We start from the raw sequence: 15,954 nt of genomic DNA, 5'->3' as shown, positions 1-15,954 counted from the left end.
CACCTCTAGAAGACTTTGTTTCTACAGGCCCTTTTTGCAACATATTGTTTGATTATGTGCCAATAATATTTTAATTATAACAGGGTGACATTTATAGTGCATATTTGTGCCACGACAAGCTCAAGAATGTATATGGGTGCAAGTGTATGCTGCCACCTGTAGTACCACAAGTGTGCACTTTAAATGGTGCCCACATCATAAATAATTATTCATGTTTTTGCTCCATAATAAAATGATATACTAATATTGCCCACTTAAAAAATTATATATTAATACTGCCCGCTTAATAAAAGGATAAATTAATGTTGGCACTTATAACATGAACAATTATTTTCCAGCCAATTAGTAGAGCAATGGGCTTAATTCAGAGTTGATCGCAGCAGCAAATTTGTTAGCAGTTGGGCAAAACCATGGGGGTCATTCCGAGTTGATCGCACGCTGCAACTTTTTGCAGCCCGTGCGATCAACTATTGGGGGAGTGTTTAGTGCATAGCAAGGCTGTGATCGCTTGTGCAGCCCTGCTAGGCAAAAAAAAGATTTGTGTAAAACAAGACCAGGGTAAGAGTTACTTACCCTGTGCAATGAATCCAGCGTTGCAGGTCCCGGAATTGACGTCAGACATCCGCCCTCCAAACGCCTCGACACTCCTGCGTTCGGATCTCCACGCCCAGAAAACGGTAAGTTGCCGCCCGGTTCCGCCTTCCTTCTGTAAATCTTCTTGCGGTTGCCGCTGCGACTGCTTTCTTCGTTAGCGGCATCGCTGCCCGGCGATGGCCATCGCCGGGCAACGACGCGCCTGCGCAATGCGGCCGCAGCGCAGGCGCAGTTCTGACCCGATCACACGGCTGCGATGAAGCGCAGCATGCAATCGGGTCGGAATGACCCTCCATGTGCACTGCAGGCGGGGCAGATATAACATGTGCAGAGAGAGTTAGATTTGGGTGGTGTGTGTTCAAACTGAAATCTAAATTGCAGTGTAAAAATAAAGCAACCAGTATTTACCCTGCACAGAAACAATATAACCCACCCAAATCTAACTCTCTCTGCACATGTTATATCTGCCACACCTGCAGTGCACATGGGGGGTCATTCTGACCCGTTCGCTCGCTGCATTTTATCGCAGCTGAGCGAATGGGTACCAACTGCGCATGCGCCATAGTGCGCCGGCGCATGCCAGACGGCCGAAGGCCGTAGCTGGGCTGCGATCGCCTCTGCCTGATTGACAGGCAGAGGCGGGAGGGGCGAAAGGCGGCTTTTGGCCGCCGTTTTCGTGGGCGCGGTCTGGCCAACACAGGCGTGGCCGGACCGTGCGGCGAGCAACCCGCAGCGGCTGCGTGATGTCATACGCACCTGCTGCGAGCCGGGGAGTGGCGAGTAGCTCCTGGCCAGCACGCTAAAGCTGCGCTGGTCGGGAGGTACTCTCTAAGTGCACAGGCATAGGCGCTGTGCGATGCCTTTGCACTTCTGGGGGGGGGGGGGGGGCGGCACTGACATGCGGGGCGGACTAGCCTTGTGCTGGGCGCCCCCCCGCATGTCCGTGTGAATGATCGTAGCTGTGCTAAATTCAGCACAGCTACGATCATCTCAGAATGAGGGCCATGGTTTTGCCCAACTGCTAACAAATTTGCTGCTGCAATCAACTCTGAATTACCCCCAATATTCTGTGAGCTGTGTCACCAGTCGGTTTCCATGTCTGAAAAATTTACCTGTTTTCTGGTAGCTATAGCATATGGTTTAGGTGTATGCCAGACTACCACACATCACATGATCTTTGAGATTTCAGTCTCCAAAACACAGGTGTGATGTTTGTTGGTGTAAACTGCACATAAAACTCACTTTAGTAAATCTCCTATTACCCGTTGTTAAAGCTGTTGCTGTCATTTCTGGTGGTGGTGAGCAAGAATGGACACAAGAGCTGAGGTGTCTGGGGGTTGTGATCTCTGGGTGACCAATCACATGGCTCTAAGCTAGGGGTGGGCAAAATACGGCCCGCGGGCCGGATGCGGCCCGCAAACCGATTCTGCCCGGCCCACTGTCTTCCACCAGTGAGCAATGACAAGCGGCCCGACCAGCTGAGCTTTCTTGTCATTGCTCTGCTCAATGCAGTACCTCCAAGCTGCCAGCTGCGCCTATCTCCCCTGCTGTTGCTGCTGCACGGCGCCTGCGTTGTAGCAGCCTCCTCCTCCCGCCTCCAGAGTCCCCAGTGACACGGCTGTGTTCAGCCGAAAAGGGGGCGGAGCTACGTGCCGATGAGGGGGCGGGGTTACACGGGACCTCAGGGGGCGGAGCTACACGGGACAAGAGCCAGACTGCTACAGATCCATCCTTCCTGCCACTGCCAGCCAGATCAGTAAGTTAACGGGAAAAGTGAGTGAGAGAAAGAAAGGGTGTGTGTGTGTGTGTGTGTGCGTGCGCGCGCGCGAGTGAGTGTGTGTGATAGTGTGCGCATATTTGTGTGTGCGGGCAGTGGCGTCAGACTGTTTTTAGGTTTGGGGGAGAGATCTTTAGCTCTCGCTGTGCCAACCCCTCCCGTGTTCTGTCACCATGTCACTCCCGAGTTCTGTCACGTGTCACCCCCCCCCCAGTGTTATGTCACTGTGTCTCCCCCCCCCCCCCCGGTGTTCTGTCACAGTGTCACACCCCCGGGTTCTGTCACCGTGTCACCCCCCCCGTGTTCTGACACTGTGTAACCCCCCCCCCCCGTGTTCTGTCACCCCCCCCCGTGTTCTGTCACTGTGTCACCCCCCCGTGTTCTGTCACTGTGTCACCCCCCCCCGTGTTCTGTCACTGTCACCCCCCCGTGTTCTGTCACTGTGTCACCCCCCCGTGTTCTGTCACTGTCACACCCCCCGTGTTCTGTCACTGTCACCCCCCGTGTTCTGTAACTATGTCACACCCCCCGTGTTCTGTCACCGTGTCACCCCCACCGTGTTCTGTCACAGTGTCACACCCCCCGTGTTCTGTCACTGTCACACCCCCCGTGTTCTGTCACTGTTTCACCCCCCCATGCTCTGTCACTGTGTCACACCCCCCATGTTCTGTCACTGTCACCACCCCTCCCAGTGTTCTGTCACTGTGTCGTCCCCTCCCCCCGTGTTCTGTCACTGTGTCACACACCCCATGTTCTGTCACTGTCACCACCCCTCCCAGTGTTCTGTCACTGTGTCACCCCCCCGTGTTCTGTCACTGTGTCACCCCCCGTGTTCTGTCACTGTGTCACCCCCCCTGTGTTCTGTCACCCCAACCGTATTCTGTCACTGTGTCACACACCCCGTGTTCTGTCACTGTCACCCCCCCCCCTCCCCGTGTTCTGTCACTGTGTCACACCCCCCATGTTCTGTCACCGTGTCACACCTTTCCCCAGGGGCCATAAGACACTGGATAATTTGCTTGCTGCACAAGGATAATTTGCTTGCTGCACAATAATTATCTGAAATAAAATGTTAGTGTGTAAAAGGGGGCTCTACCTGCCGTAATGTGTGTAAAAGGGGCTCTACCTGGTGTAATGTGTGTAGGTGGCGCTGTGTGGCACAATTTGAATAATGGAGACTATTGTGCTGCATAATATGAATCTGTATTATTTTTTGGCCCACACCCCTTCCACATGAAGCCATGTCCCTATATTTTTGGCAAGTGGGGGGAGCTGCTATTTTGTATGTGGCCCTCGGATACTGACAGGAAATGTCAAGTGGCCCCTCAGCTGAAATAATTGCCCACCCCTGCTCTAAACAGTGGAGAGCTGGTGGAATGCACACTGGTTGCAAGAGTCTTTTAATAATGGGATCTCTTAAGGGACCAAAACAGTTCATGGTATAAGAAAGTATTCAACATGTTCTATGCGTGGTCTGACTTCTCCAAGGATATGTGCTGCCATAGGATCTTAAAGTATGGGAGACTCTTGCTCAGAAAAAAAATGATTTATACCCCCAATCGCTATTGTTCTTATTGCTTCATTATAAAAAATAATAATTATCTACTATGCACAATACCAGAAAATACGTTTTTGATCTTCATTAAATTATAAACCGATGTGGGGAGTGGGGGGGCGATAAAATTGTTATTACTCTCCCCCTTGCACCCATGCTTTGCCCGCCAACAGCTATTTAACTGTTTCTAGCGATAGGCAGTAACAAAATTTCTGGGTGTGACATCCCCACCCCAGTGCTGGAGAGCTGAAATGTATGAAAAGAGACCCGTTTGGGCTCCCATGAGTCACTTTTGCGTTGCACCCAGCACTTTGTTGGGTTTAGCAGTTTTACACTGCTAAACCCAGCACTGCAGGGTGCGATCAGTGTAATAAAACAATGGGTGCCCATACAATTGCATACCACTCCATCTGATGTGATGGGGGAATGTAAATTAGGGCGCCCATTAAACAGATTAAATAATTAATATTAATATTATTCAAAGCTATAATTCAAATACTCGGCGCTTCACCAGACGTTCTTCATGCCTTTATAAAATACTCACATTATTAGCAGTAAATCTATTCAGTATTTGAATATTTAGAATTCACATTCATGCTCCTGCTAGCTAATGCCCCTCAGCATTACACTATTGTGTACCCTACAGGCTTGGTATACTAAGAGCTGAATATATCACTTGTGTCATTTATAGAACTGAGTTGTGTGAAATATGAAGTAATAAAAATTATTTTTGTTTTCAACATATAGGCAACCTTCAAAGGCTGGATGGACATCATGTATGCAGCTGTGGACTCTAGGGATGTAAGTGAATTATGCAGATCATCAGTATGTCAATAATCATACCGATTTCTGCTTTATCTTAAGCACTTTCACTTTGAAGATGTTTTGTATTTGTGATTAAATCAGTATTTTTCTATCAGTCTTTGTATCCATATCTTAGTAGATCATCAAGTGCGTGCTAGTAAATCACAGTATGGGATCTACCTCTGCTTAACATCGCAATCCACATTTCTCAGCAGAAATATGTAGACTCCCCTACTATCAATCAATAATGCTGTGGAACTTAATTACTCTTATTGAGTAGTACCATATTGCGATAGACAGTGATGTCTCCCAGTCCTCAAAAAAAGGGCATGACTAGGATTCAGTTTGCCTCTGTCTAATGGGCCCTACACACTGGCAGACAACACTGAACGATATGAACGTTCTCGTTCATATCGTTCAGTGTGTAGGCACCAATGATGACCGATGCGCGGCCAGCACTCGTTCATCGTTGGTGCCAGGTCACTTATGCATGCAGGCCAATATGGACAATCTCGTCCATATTAGCATGCAGTGCTATGGAGCCGGATGACGAGGGGAGTGAAGAAACCTCACTCCCCCCGTAACTGGGTCGCCCGCCCGCCGTCTCGGCCGTCGGGCAGCTTGGCGGTGGGTTGACGTGAGTGTAGGGCCCATTAGACAAAATATGAGTGAAATAAAAAACATAATGGCAGTGTGCTTGGCATAATGCTTGGATTTTAACTGAATTACACCCAGACATATTTCTCTCAATCCCATACACACTTACAGATACCACCATTTGTTGGATAAGGTCAATAGAACAAGTGGCGAAACAAGCAAGTAAAGGGCCCATGTGCAACTACATGCATTGGGCTCCCCATGCACTCATAATAAATAGATAAATAGACATAATCCGGTCCTGCTAGTTGTTTCAGCAACGCGCCACGCCCTGCCCAATTTTAAAGTACTAACATGCTCCCAGCCCTTATGGAGACACCTTGTTGATCATACATTGACCTCAGTGGGCCCGCAGTGCACCGCCTCCCTCTGTGCTGCTGCTGTATGCGCTGAGGATGCGAGGGCTGGTGCTCATATACAATACTAGCTGATGTGCCCGGTTTCATCCCATCTTAAATTATATGCTTAGCTCATTTTATGCCTCTGGGGGGTATAGGAGCGTGATAGTATCAAGAGTAAATAAAGATACGTAAACATTTTTTTAATATGAATGAATTGAAGGTGGGTTATAAGATGTAGGTAAACTTTGTTTGTGCTACTTAAGGATCTCTTTGTAAACCACACTGGTGGTTCAACCCTCAGGTGCTATGATCATCAGGCTACTGGGTGAGCTCACTCTGGAGTAGGCCATGTGAGAAGCAGTCCTCCCTCGAGTCAATGCCTGTCACCTTCAGCGACTACCCTTGGGATTTATTGATGGTCATTGTAAAGCAGACCTTTAGGGGGAAATTACAGCCTCTTGAACTAGAAGGCTTACTTAGATGGTATGAGTGGTATGCAGAGTATGAACACCGACTCCCCCTAGCACAGTCGGTGAACATTCAGACCTCAATGACCTTCCTGTTGAGCACCTTCACTAGCAGCCTGGTTTCATTGCAGAGTTTGGGTGGGTTGAGGTTCCCCAGAGACATCACTGGAACCCCCGCTTTGCAGAGAAGCTTGTGGGCTGGGAGGCCAGGAGGGAAGGGGGTGTACAGGAACTCCACGTGGTAGTGGATCACGTCATCCATTTGCACCATGGTGTCCACAGACCTGTATTCCATTTCTGCCCTTTCAAACAACAGAAGTAGAGTGTGATTAATGATGGTAGCCTTGTCATTCTTGGGGGTCAGAACGGTATACTCACACAGCCAGTCCATGGACTTCTTATTGATATCGGCGATACCTGAGTATATCCTGGCTGTGAGGTCTGCTAGGTTTGTCACCACTGAGCCTAGGCCTGCAAAGATGGTTACCCTTCCCTCAGATTTCAGATACTCTCTGTCCCCTATTTCGAGAAGGAGTTAGGAGAATTGCCCAGCAGAGACATCGCATCTCAAGTGGACCCTCATGTTCTTCTTGAGATAGTTTAGAGATGAGGGGCCACAGATATGACTCAGGCCTTCACATCATAGCTCGCGTTACCCTCAGCACTACTACCAGAGAGTATGCGGGAAGTCTCCAGCCAGCAACACAGTGACAGCCCCCTATCACTCCATCGTTGTCGCTGATGTCTTTGAGGGTTCTGCTCAGTGCCTCAACACCCCCCTTATGCACTATGGTACTCTAATCCCAGACAATGAGCTTACAGCTCTGCAGCAATTGGACCATGATCCGTGAAAACACATTTTACCACTTAGGGTTTGAATTTCCCTGCTACCTGGGTGCTTAAGTCATGAAAGAAATATACTCCCTGAATTTTATGTTTCAGTCAGAACATTTGTTTTCATATATTAAGATTGCCCACAAATGAAGTTATGCTACACAGTAGTACCTCTTATTCATATTGTGCTACACAGTAATGCTACTTATTTCCATTACACCATACAGTAGTACTCCTTATTCACATTACACCACACAGTAGCACCCAGAATTAACATATTACCACCCAGTAGTGCCCACAGTTCATATTATGCCACCTTGTAGTGCCCAGAATTCACATTCACATTCTAATATAAATTTGGTGATAGAATAGCAGTATACATTATATGCCGGTGTGATTAAGGTCCTCAGTGTATACCAGTAGAATAACATAAGATGCCACTTCCTATTATACTATATATTGGTAGTGTTTGTGTTGGGTACGTCTGCATTCTCTCAAACAGATGAGCCCTTTCACTTTGATGTATTTAAATAATTTCCCTGTGCAATGTGAGGCTTGGTAAGTTTATTATATTAATTCATTCTCTGGTTTTCTTTTCATTTTACAGATTGAGGATCAACCAGAGTATGAAGTAAACTTGTACATGTATTTGTACTTTGTCATATTCATCATTTTTGGTGCATTCTTCACGCTAAACTTGTTTATTGGTGTCATCATAGACAACTTTAACCAGCAAAAGAAAAAGATAAGTATTGAAGGGATTTGCCTAGTACTTTTATGTTAGTACTTCAAAAAAGAATTTCTAACACTGCACCAGTTTAGTTATTGTTAGGTGAAGACTTTTCCTGGATGTGTATTTCGGATGTGTGGGGCACTAACAGAACCTCCTATGTATGGATCTGTATACAGACAGATTAATCTAAAAGTACCTCCTGTCCAATAATTGCAGTTATTTTATAAATAACAGAGTATGGCCATTTTATAGTCATGGGGCGAGACGTAATACAGTCCGAGTTCACCAGACATGCAGGATGCTGGCCGAACTCAGACTTTTTTAAAGGGGAAATCATTTACAAGGCATGGTTTGCCTTGTAAATGATTGCCCCCTTAAAAAAAGTCTGAGTTTGGCCGCCATCCCGCACACCTGGCGCCCATGGAGTGGGAGGGGGACAAAGTGTAACAAACATGTTTTATCTTATACTTTGGAGGAAAAGATATCTTCATGACAGAAGAACAGAAAAAATACTACAACGCTATGAAAAAACTAGGGTCTAAGAAGCCAGTGAAACCGATTCCTAGACCAGAGGTAAAATAGTTTCTTTGTATACTTGGCTATGTACATGTGCTACAAGATATAGGAATGTTTAGTAAAAAGCAATGTCTTATAACAGTACAAGGCAGTTCCCACATGCTGATGTCACATTCTATGTATTTGCCTGGAGGAAAGTACTAGTGACCATTGTCCGTAATGGTTTCTCTTAATTCTAATTGTCATCATGTTGCCAGGCACTCGATACTGTAGACAATATAGCAAACTCTACACACATGCCTATGCTGTCAATATCATTGATATCTTGTATATGCTCTTTTTACATAATTATATACAGAACATGGTAGCTGGTTTTTTTAATTCAGAATTCCAGTTTTATCTGCTGTATATACTCCAATTTCCATGGTTGTAACTCAGCATTTATAGATGTTTTCATTTGATTTGCTGATTATCCTTGACGTACTCTTCTATTCTTCTTTCTATTCCTCTCATGCTGTCTGTCTGATTCTCCTATGAAACACAAATGTTGCAGAACCCAGTCCAAGGAGTCGTCTTTGATTTTATCTCAAAACAAGCCTTTGACATTGTTATTATGATTTTGATTTGCCTCAACATGGTGACAATGATGATTGAAACAGATGATCAGAGTCAACAGAAAATAGATATACTCTTCAATATCAACCTTGTGTTCATCGTCATCTTCACTGCAGAGTGTGTCCTTAAAATGTTCGCTCTAAGATATTATTTCTTTACTATTGGATGGAATATTTTTGACTTTGTGGTGGTCATCCTTTCTATAGCTGGTAAGTAGAAGTCAAATATTGGTCCATACACTGACATGTTTTACCTTTTTATTTCTAGGTTCAAGGCATACACAACAATGTAAAACAATGCAACATTACACAAATGTTATTAATAATAATACAAATAATAATAATAAAAACAGTAATGTATTATTATTATTATTATTATTATTATTAGTAGTAGTAGTAGTAGTAGTAGTAGTAGTAGTAGTAGTAGTATTATCATTATCAATACAGAAAGAACCAATCTCCCTGCAACCTTTTAATTTGTTAAAGTTTCAGTTCCAACCAGTGTCGGACTGGGGCATGAAGGGCCCACCCGGGAATGCAGTGGTAGTGACCCATGTTTAGGGGTGTGGTCAGTCTCCAGGGTGAGTGTGTCCAGCAGCCACTTTGGTTTGCCTAACCATTAGAGAGTGAATGGTCTGTGCCCCTTGATAAATATATATATAGTACACACTGCTAGTGATAATGTGCCAGGTTAATAACAGCAATGCACTGTAAAAAATACACCATAGTCCTGTGCAGTATAAGGTAACATATGTATAATGTATAATTAAAGAGCACAGTCTGGAACCTGATCCCTACAGGAGGAGGTGGGCCCCTATGGGCCAGTCCAACCCTGGTTCCTCCTTATGATTGACATACAGTAATATCACTTGGAATAGCCAAAATCCCCCCCCCCCCCCAAATTGTGATATTACCATTACTAAAGGTTTGTGATTTTGTTGACTTTCCAATGGGTGTACAGTAGATAAAATGTAAACATCCCACATCAGCCAGGGCAGGTGTGTACCCTTTATCCCACCCTCACACCACCTCCCCTGCTTCTTGCCCTTCTTGCTTCCTGCTTCTAATCCTCTGTGTCACAACATTTGAGGCACAACAGTGGCCCACTTACAAGTGATTTCACTTGAAAAAGGGCTGTTTGATGTGTCCAAAATGTTGTGTCTGCTGTGGTTAATAAATAATCCTATGTTTAATGATCAGGTATCTGAAGTGTCTTGGTGTTCTTGTTCTTTATACAAATGAATTATTAGGGGTCTATTTACTAAGCCTTGGCTGGAGATAAAGAACCAGCCAATCCCCTCCTGTCATTTTTCAAACACAGTCTGTGTAGCATAGCAGTTAGGAGCCGATTGGTTGGTACTTTATCTCCAGCGACTTTATCTCCATCCAAGGCTTAGTAAATAGACCCCCTTGTCTGGCACCTGGACTTGTACCTTATTGAATTGGAATGCCCACCATCTTTGCAGTTCTAATAACACCCTGTATGATCTTTTTGTGTCCATGAAAGACAAGATACTGCAACCATATCAGATCATGTGACCCTCCAGATTATTACCCATAATCTGCATGGCAACAAAATAACAACATGCAAACACCCAACAACAATAGTTTCCACAATATACTCCATGTAATATAGTGCAAACATAGGTTAGCTATAAATACCATATACAGTCACTAAGGACACCACAAGCGTATCATAACTACATTATTAGCACAGTGAAAGAGAATATCATTTTCTATTAAAACAACATGTAACAGCAGCCTATCCAAGCCATTGCTCTAGCTAGATAACCCTTTCATTTCCATGCCTACTCACATGAGATGTAATTAACAGGCTGTTGTTACTAGACAATCTATTTCCTCACAGAATGGCAAGGTTACTGGTGACTAAATAAGAGCATTGCTGGTACATTAGAGCTTCAGAAACAGTATTTGTTTCTGATAATGTCTGGTACATACATAAGTGTAAGTATAAATGATTATAAAAAGACAGTCTAACAACACTGTTAAGGAAGACACAATAGGAGCAAAACCTACATTGATTCTAGTCCCTAGTTGTGATAAATTAGGTGTAGGGTGGTAGAGGTGAAATTAGCCCTTTGTTTTATCACAGTGGGCTTTTTCAATACTGTCGTTTTTAGCTTCAGATTTGAAATTTCAAACTAATAAAATAGATCAATAAATAATGACAAACATTTATTATTCTAATATACTGTATAAGGAAATTATTGCCAGAACACAAATTACTCTACTGATGCTATGCTTAATAAATAAGCCTATTTTTAATCATCAGGTATCTGGAGTGTCTTGTTGTTGTTGTTGTTCTTTATACAATTTACCTTGTCTGGCACCTGGAATCGTACCTTATTGAATTGGAATGCCCACCATCTTTGCAGTTCTAATAACACCCTGTATTATATTTTTGTATCCATGAAAGACAAGATACTGCAACCATTTCAGATCATGTGACCCTCCAGATTATTACCCATAATCTGCATGGCAAAAAAATAACTACATGTAAACACCCAACAAAATAAGAATAGTTAATTTACACATCACAACTATAGGGATGTATGGTGTACATATGAATATTTTACTAGGACACACCTATAACACATTACAGCAATGCAATCAGGACAAGCTAAAGTAGTCATAGATGAGTTTGCCAGATCCATAAATCTTGTGTCATGTATGTAACTATATATTTGGATTTATTCACAGAGATTTGTCCCTGCACAACAACAAAGAATATTGGGCACCAAACATGTTTTTTTTCCATCATGTTCAATAAAACATTCTACCCAAGAGATATAAACATCATCAGCCAAAGCTTAGACAGAAACACCAACCCCTCACACGAACCCAGCACAGTGCATTAAGTTAAACAATATGTTTAATGAGTGAGCATCATGTATTAGATTACAAGATACAGCAACATGTATATGGGTAAGTGATTTCAAGAATGAAATGCAAAACTAATTAATGGCATTTTTATGTTTTCCCAGGAATTGTCCTCTCAGACCTCATAGCGGAGTACTTTGTCTCCCCCACACTTTTCAGAGTGATCAGACTTGCACGAATCGGGAGGGTTCTTCGACTTATTAAAAGCGCTAAGGGAATTCGGACGCTGCTCTTCGCCCTAATGATGTCTCTTCCAGCCCTGTTCAATATTGGGCTGCTCCTGTTCTTAGTTATGTTTATATATTCAATATTTGGGATGTCCAACTTTGCTTATGTGAAGAAGGAATCTGGAATTGATGATATGTTTAATTTTGAGACGTTTGGAAATAGTATGATTTGCTTATTCATGATTACCACTTCAGCTGGATGGGATGGGCTTTTGAATCCAATTCTTAACAGCAGCCCTCCAGACTGTGACCCTCATTTAGAGAACCCTGGAACTGCAGTGCATGGGAACTGTGGGAATCCATCCATGGGCATTATGTTCTTTTGCAGCTACATCATTATTTCTTTTCTGATTGTTGTCAATATGTACATTGCCATTATCTTGGAGAACTTCAATGTGGCTACAGAAGAAAGCAGTGAACCTCTCTGTGAGGATGACTTTGAGATGTTTTATGAAACTTGGGAAAAGTTTGATCCCGATGCAACTCAGTTTGTTGAATACAGCCGGATGTCAGACTTTGTAGATACCTTACAAGAGCCTTTACGAATACCAAAACCGAACAGAATTAAACTAATTACCATGGACCTCCCCATGGTAACTGGAGATAAGATACACTGCCTGGACATATTATTTGCACTGACTAAAGATGTGTTGGGGGACTCGGGGGAAATGGATGCTTTAAAAGCTTCAATGGAAGAAAAATTTATGGCGGCTAATCCATCCAAAGTGTCGTATGAGCCCATTACTACCACTTTAAAAAGAAAACAGGAAGAAGTCAGTGCCATCAAAATCCAGAGAGCATTCCGGAGGCATCTTCTCAAACGCTCTGTAAAACAGGCTTCCTATGTCTACCGCCACAGCCAGGATTTGGACTCTACAGTCAATGAGCTTCCTGAGAAAGAAGGCCTGGTAGCGGAGAGAATAAGCTTGGCATATGATCAATATGTAGAGGAAGGAGGAACAAATGGGGCTCAGAAATCAAGATCTACAAACAGATACTCTCGAAGCAGTGGAGACGATGTAAGGGAGACATAGATATACTCAACAGAGAAAATTATAAACTTTGGGGAGATAATTTTCACTGTACATTAGGCAGGTAGTTTAGGTCAATATTATACAGACAGAACTAAAATGTATTCAAGGAATGTGAGACACACGTTATCAGGATTTTGGAGACAGGAGGAAGTAACTGGGGAACAGTTCTATCTGTGTAACAAGGCCCTCCTTCTATAATAGCAAAATATTAGCGGAGCTGCAGGTGTAAAAGACTAAGCAGCAATAAATGCATAGATAGAAAGGAGCTGTTTACATTTTATTTGATCAAAGATGTTGTATTTGTAATTGCTATGTGATTTGTATTGTGATTAAGTGGTGCACGCTTGTCAGTTCATTTTATTGGTTTAGAATGTGACACTGTAAGTGGTGATCATAGGATAGCCAATAACACATCATGTATGTTTAAATCATGTTATTCTGCACAGGAATTCTTATCTTATTTTAAATATATATAATATGTGTGTTATATGTGACTGGCTGTGTCATACAGTTATACCATATATAATCCAATAGAGCACTGTGACTATAATGGAAATGGCACATTAATTCCTTGCCTTTAACAAGCAGTAACAAAGACCTTTTCCATTTCAGATAAGAGGATTTGAAGATTATTTTTGTAATAAGTAATATTTCAATATAATGGGTTTACTCATGGCCAATGAGTGTAATCCAGGCATTTTATGGATTATCTAGTGTAGAAAATAGTAGAAAACTAATGACTTTATACTAACCTACATCACTGCCTATGTCTTATTTTTTCCATTCTTACAGTAAATAGCCCTCCAGTTTGATTATACGATGGAAATAATGTGAGTGCTCAGAGCATGACATGTATTATGAATTGTTTGTGTTTTGCAGTGGCCTTGAGTAGATATGTAGCTCTTCTTCTGGTTTCCATGTTGTAGAGAATGTTCAGATCACGTAAATAGATGATGTGCTGCAGCACAGGCTGCTTCTAGCAGAGGTTTGGTTGCCTGGCTGTAACTCCCAGCAGCAAATGTGAGACTTTCATCAAACAGAAGCACAAAACATTGCTAAATCTGCTGCTAAATCTAATGTAGTTGCACTGTGTAGTTGTGTGCTGTGACTGGATCATAGCAGGCTAACCAAAGATGTATCAAGTATTCTTATTCATATACTAGAAAAAAGCACAATAACCAAAACATATTATGCACTAATGAAAATAAAATATTGTGTGGAATACTCCATAACTTGATACATCTAGACCAGTGGTTCCCAACCTCAATCCTCAAGTACCCCCAACAGTTCATGTTTTCCAGCTCTCCTTACAGGATTGTAAGTGAAATAATTTGCGCCATCTGTGGGTCTTTTAAAATGTGTCAGTGAGTAATGAATACACCTGTGCACCTGCTAGGTGACCTGGAAAACATGAACTGTTGGGGGTACTTGAGGATCAAGGTTGGGAACCACTGACCTAGACCAAAGCTGTAATTTTTTTAGTTGTGATAAGATACTATTGCACTGTGCCACTGTCAATACATCACCTTGTATATAAATGTTTGAGGCTCGATTGTCAATAATGTCATTTAATGAGTTTAAAAATGTTTTGGACCCGCATTGTTCCCCCCCCCCCCTCCCCAATTGCACATAGTTGTGCACCCAGCACATTTCAAGCAGAACACTCTCTTGCAAGTTTTTGAAAACACCCCTGTAAAAGTGAGGTGCTGGTTCATGTGCGGGTTTGTTGATACTTAGGAAAATGCTCATGTCGGGAACACAAAACATAACTGTAAAGTCCATTTTAATCTCTGTTAGACCATCCACTTCATTCAGTTGTTGTTTTCCTATATACTTCTCAGTTTAGCCTCATTTATGGACGAATCATAAAAGGGGAGGGGAGGGTTATATTTTTGTGCATTTGACACTTTTGTCACATTAAATGCCCTTTTTTGCTAAACTGTAACTGAAAGGCATAAAATGTGTCCCATAAAAAAGCACAGGACAATTAATTTTAATTACAGAATATATATATTTAAAAATTATGAATATTGGCCATATATGTTTGTGTCAAATCTAATTCCATTATCTAACTGTAACCTCCAAGACACATTGTGTTCATGTCTTATTAATTCATCTTTTTGTGTATATTTCACTTAAGATCACTTTAACACCATGGTCCCCAAATGGTCATCAATCAAGGTACCCCAACAGTTCAGGTTTTAAGGATATCCATGACGGAGCACAAGTGAATTAATTAGTACCTCAGTTTTGATTTAAGCATGTGTGATCAGCTATGGATATCCTTAAAAACTGGACTGTTGGGTGCCTTTAGGATGGCGTTTGGTAACTACTGCTTTAACATAAAGATCATAGGGACAGGATGAATGATGCACATAACTAGTAATTAAGCAAGTAATGCACTATAGCACAGACATCCATGAATGAGGCCCCCTTGTTAACCATGCATATTAGACATATGCCCAGTTTTAAAACCTATCCTGGTTAGGACATTCTCTTTATAGGAGGAATATTTCCTTATGATCACAATAAGTTTATAATATTGTCTACTGATTATCGTTCACATTTACAAGAAATGTCATTTACTCAATTTTAAAAGCACAAAGCAAGAAACTTACCTACTTTTGCAATTTTTATAGAAAAAAAAGTATTATTTATGCTAAATAAATGATACAAACCAAATGAATTGCCAAAGAATATTGTGCATAATGGCAAATACATTAGTTCTTCAAAATGTAACAGTCGGTGTTACAGAAGTAGCTGCTGGCAACTAAACTGGGATATCTGTTACTGCTTTGTGTGATGTGAATTGTACGCTTGCTGCTGGCATGCCCTGCCAAAGCTTCTGGCTGCGGATGCTCTAGTTTGGTAAGCGCCTACAGGAATCATTGCCTTATACC

General features: G+C 42.5%; 1 protein-coding gene across 2 annotated transcripts in view; it reads left to right on the top strand.

Annotated features, from left to right (window-relative positions):
* The window catches only part of SCN4A (sodium voltage-gated channel alpha subunit 4), a 275,899-nt gene that overhangs the window by 256,688 nt on the left and 3,257 nt on the right, over positions 1 to 15,954 (top strand). For both annotated transcript variants that reach the window (XM_063959465.1, XM_063959466.1), the window contains exons 22-27: positions 4,674 to 4,727; positions 7,637 to 7,774; positions 8,231 to 8,335; positions 8,832 to 9,102; positions 11,898 to 13,039; positions 13,847 to 13,884. In XM_063959465.1, the coding sequence (XP_063815535.1) occupies positions 4,674 to 4,727; positions 7,637 to 7,774; positions 8,231 to 8,335; positions 8,832 to 9,102; positions 11,898 to 13,039; positions 13,847 to 13,849 (1,713 nt within the window). In that variant the 3' untranslated portion in view covers positions 13,850 to 13,884. The remainder of the gene's footprint in view (positions 1 to 4,673; positions 4,728 to 7,636; positions 7,775 to 8,230; positions 8,336 to 8,831; positions 9,103 to 11,897; positions 13,040 to 13,846; positions 13,885 to 15,954) is intronic.

Source organism: Pseudophryne corroboree, chromosome 3, assembly GCF_028390025.1.
Source record: "Pseudophryne corroboree isolate aPseCor3 chromosome 3, aPseCor3.hap2, whole genome shotgun sequence".
Classification (NCBI taxonomy): domain Eukaryota; kingdom Metazoa; phylum Chordata; class Amphibia; order Anura; family Myobatrachidae; genus Pseudophryne; species Pseudophryne corroboree.
The sequence above is the reverse complement of the archived record's forward strand: the minus strand, read 5'-3'. Positions and strand labels throughout refer to the sequence as shown.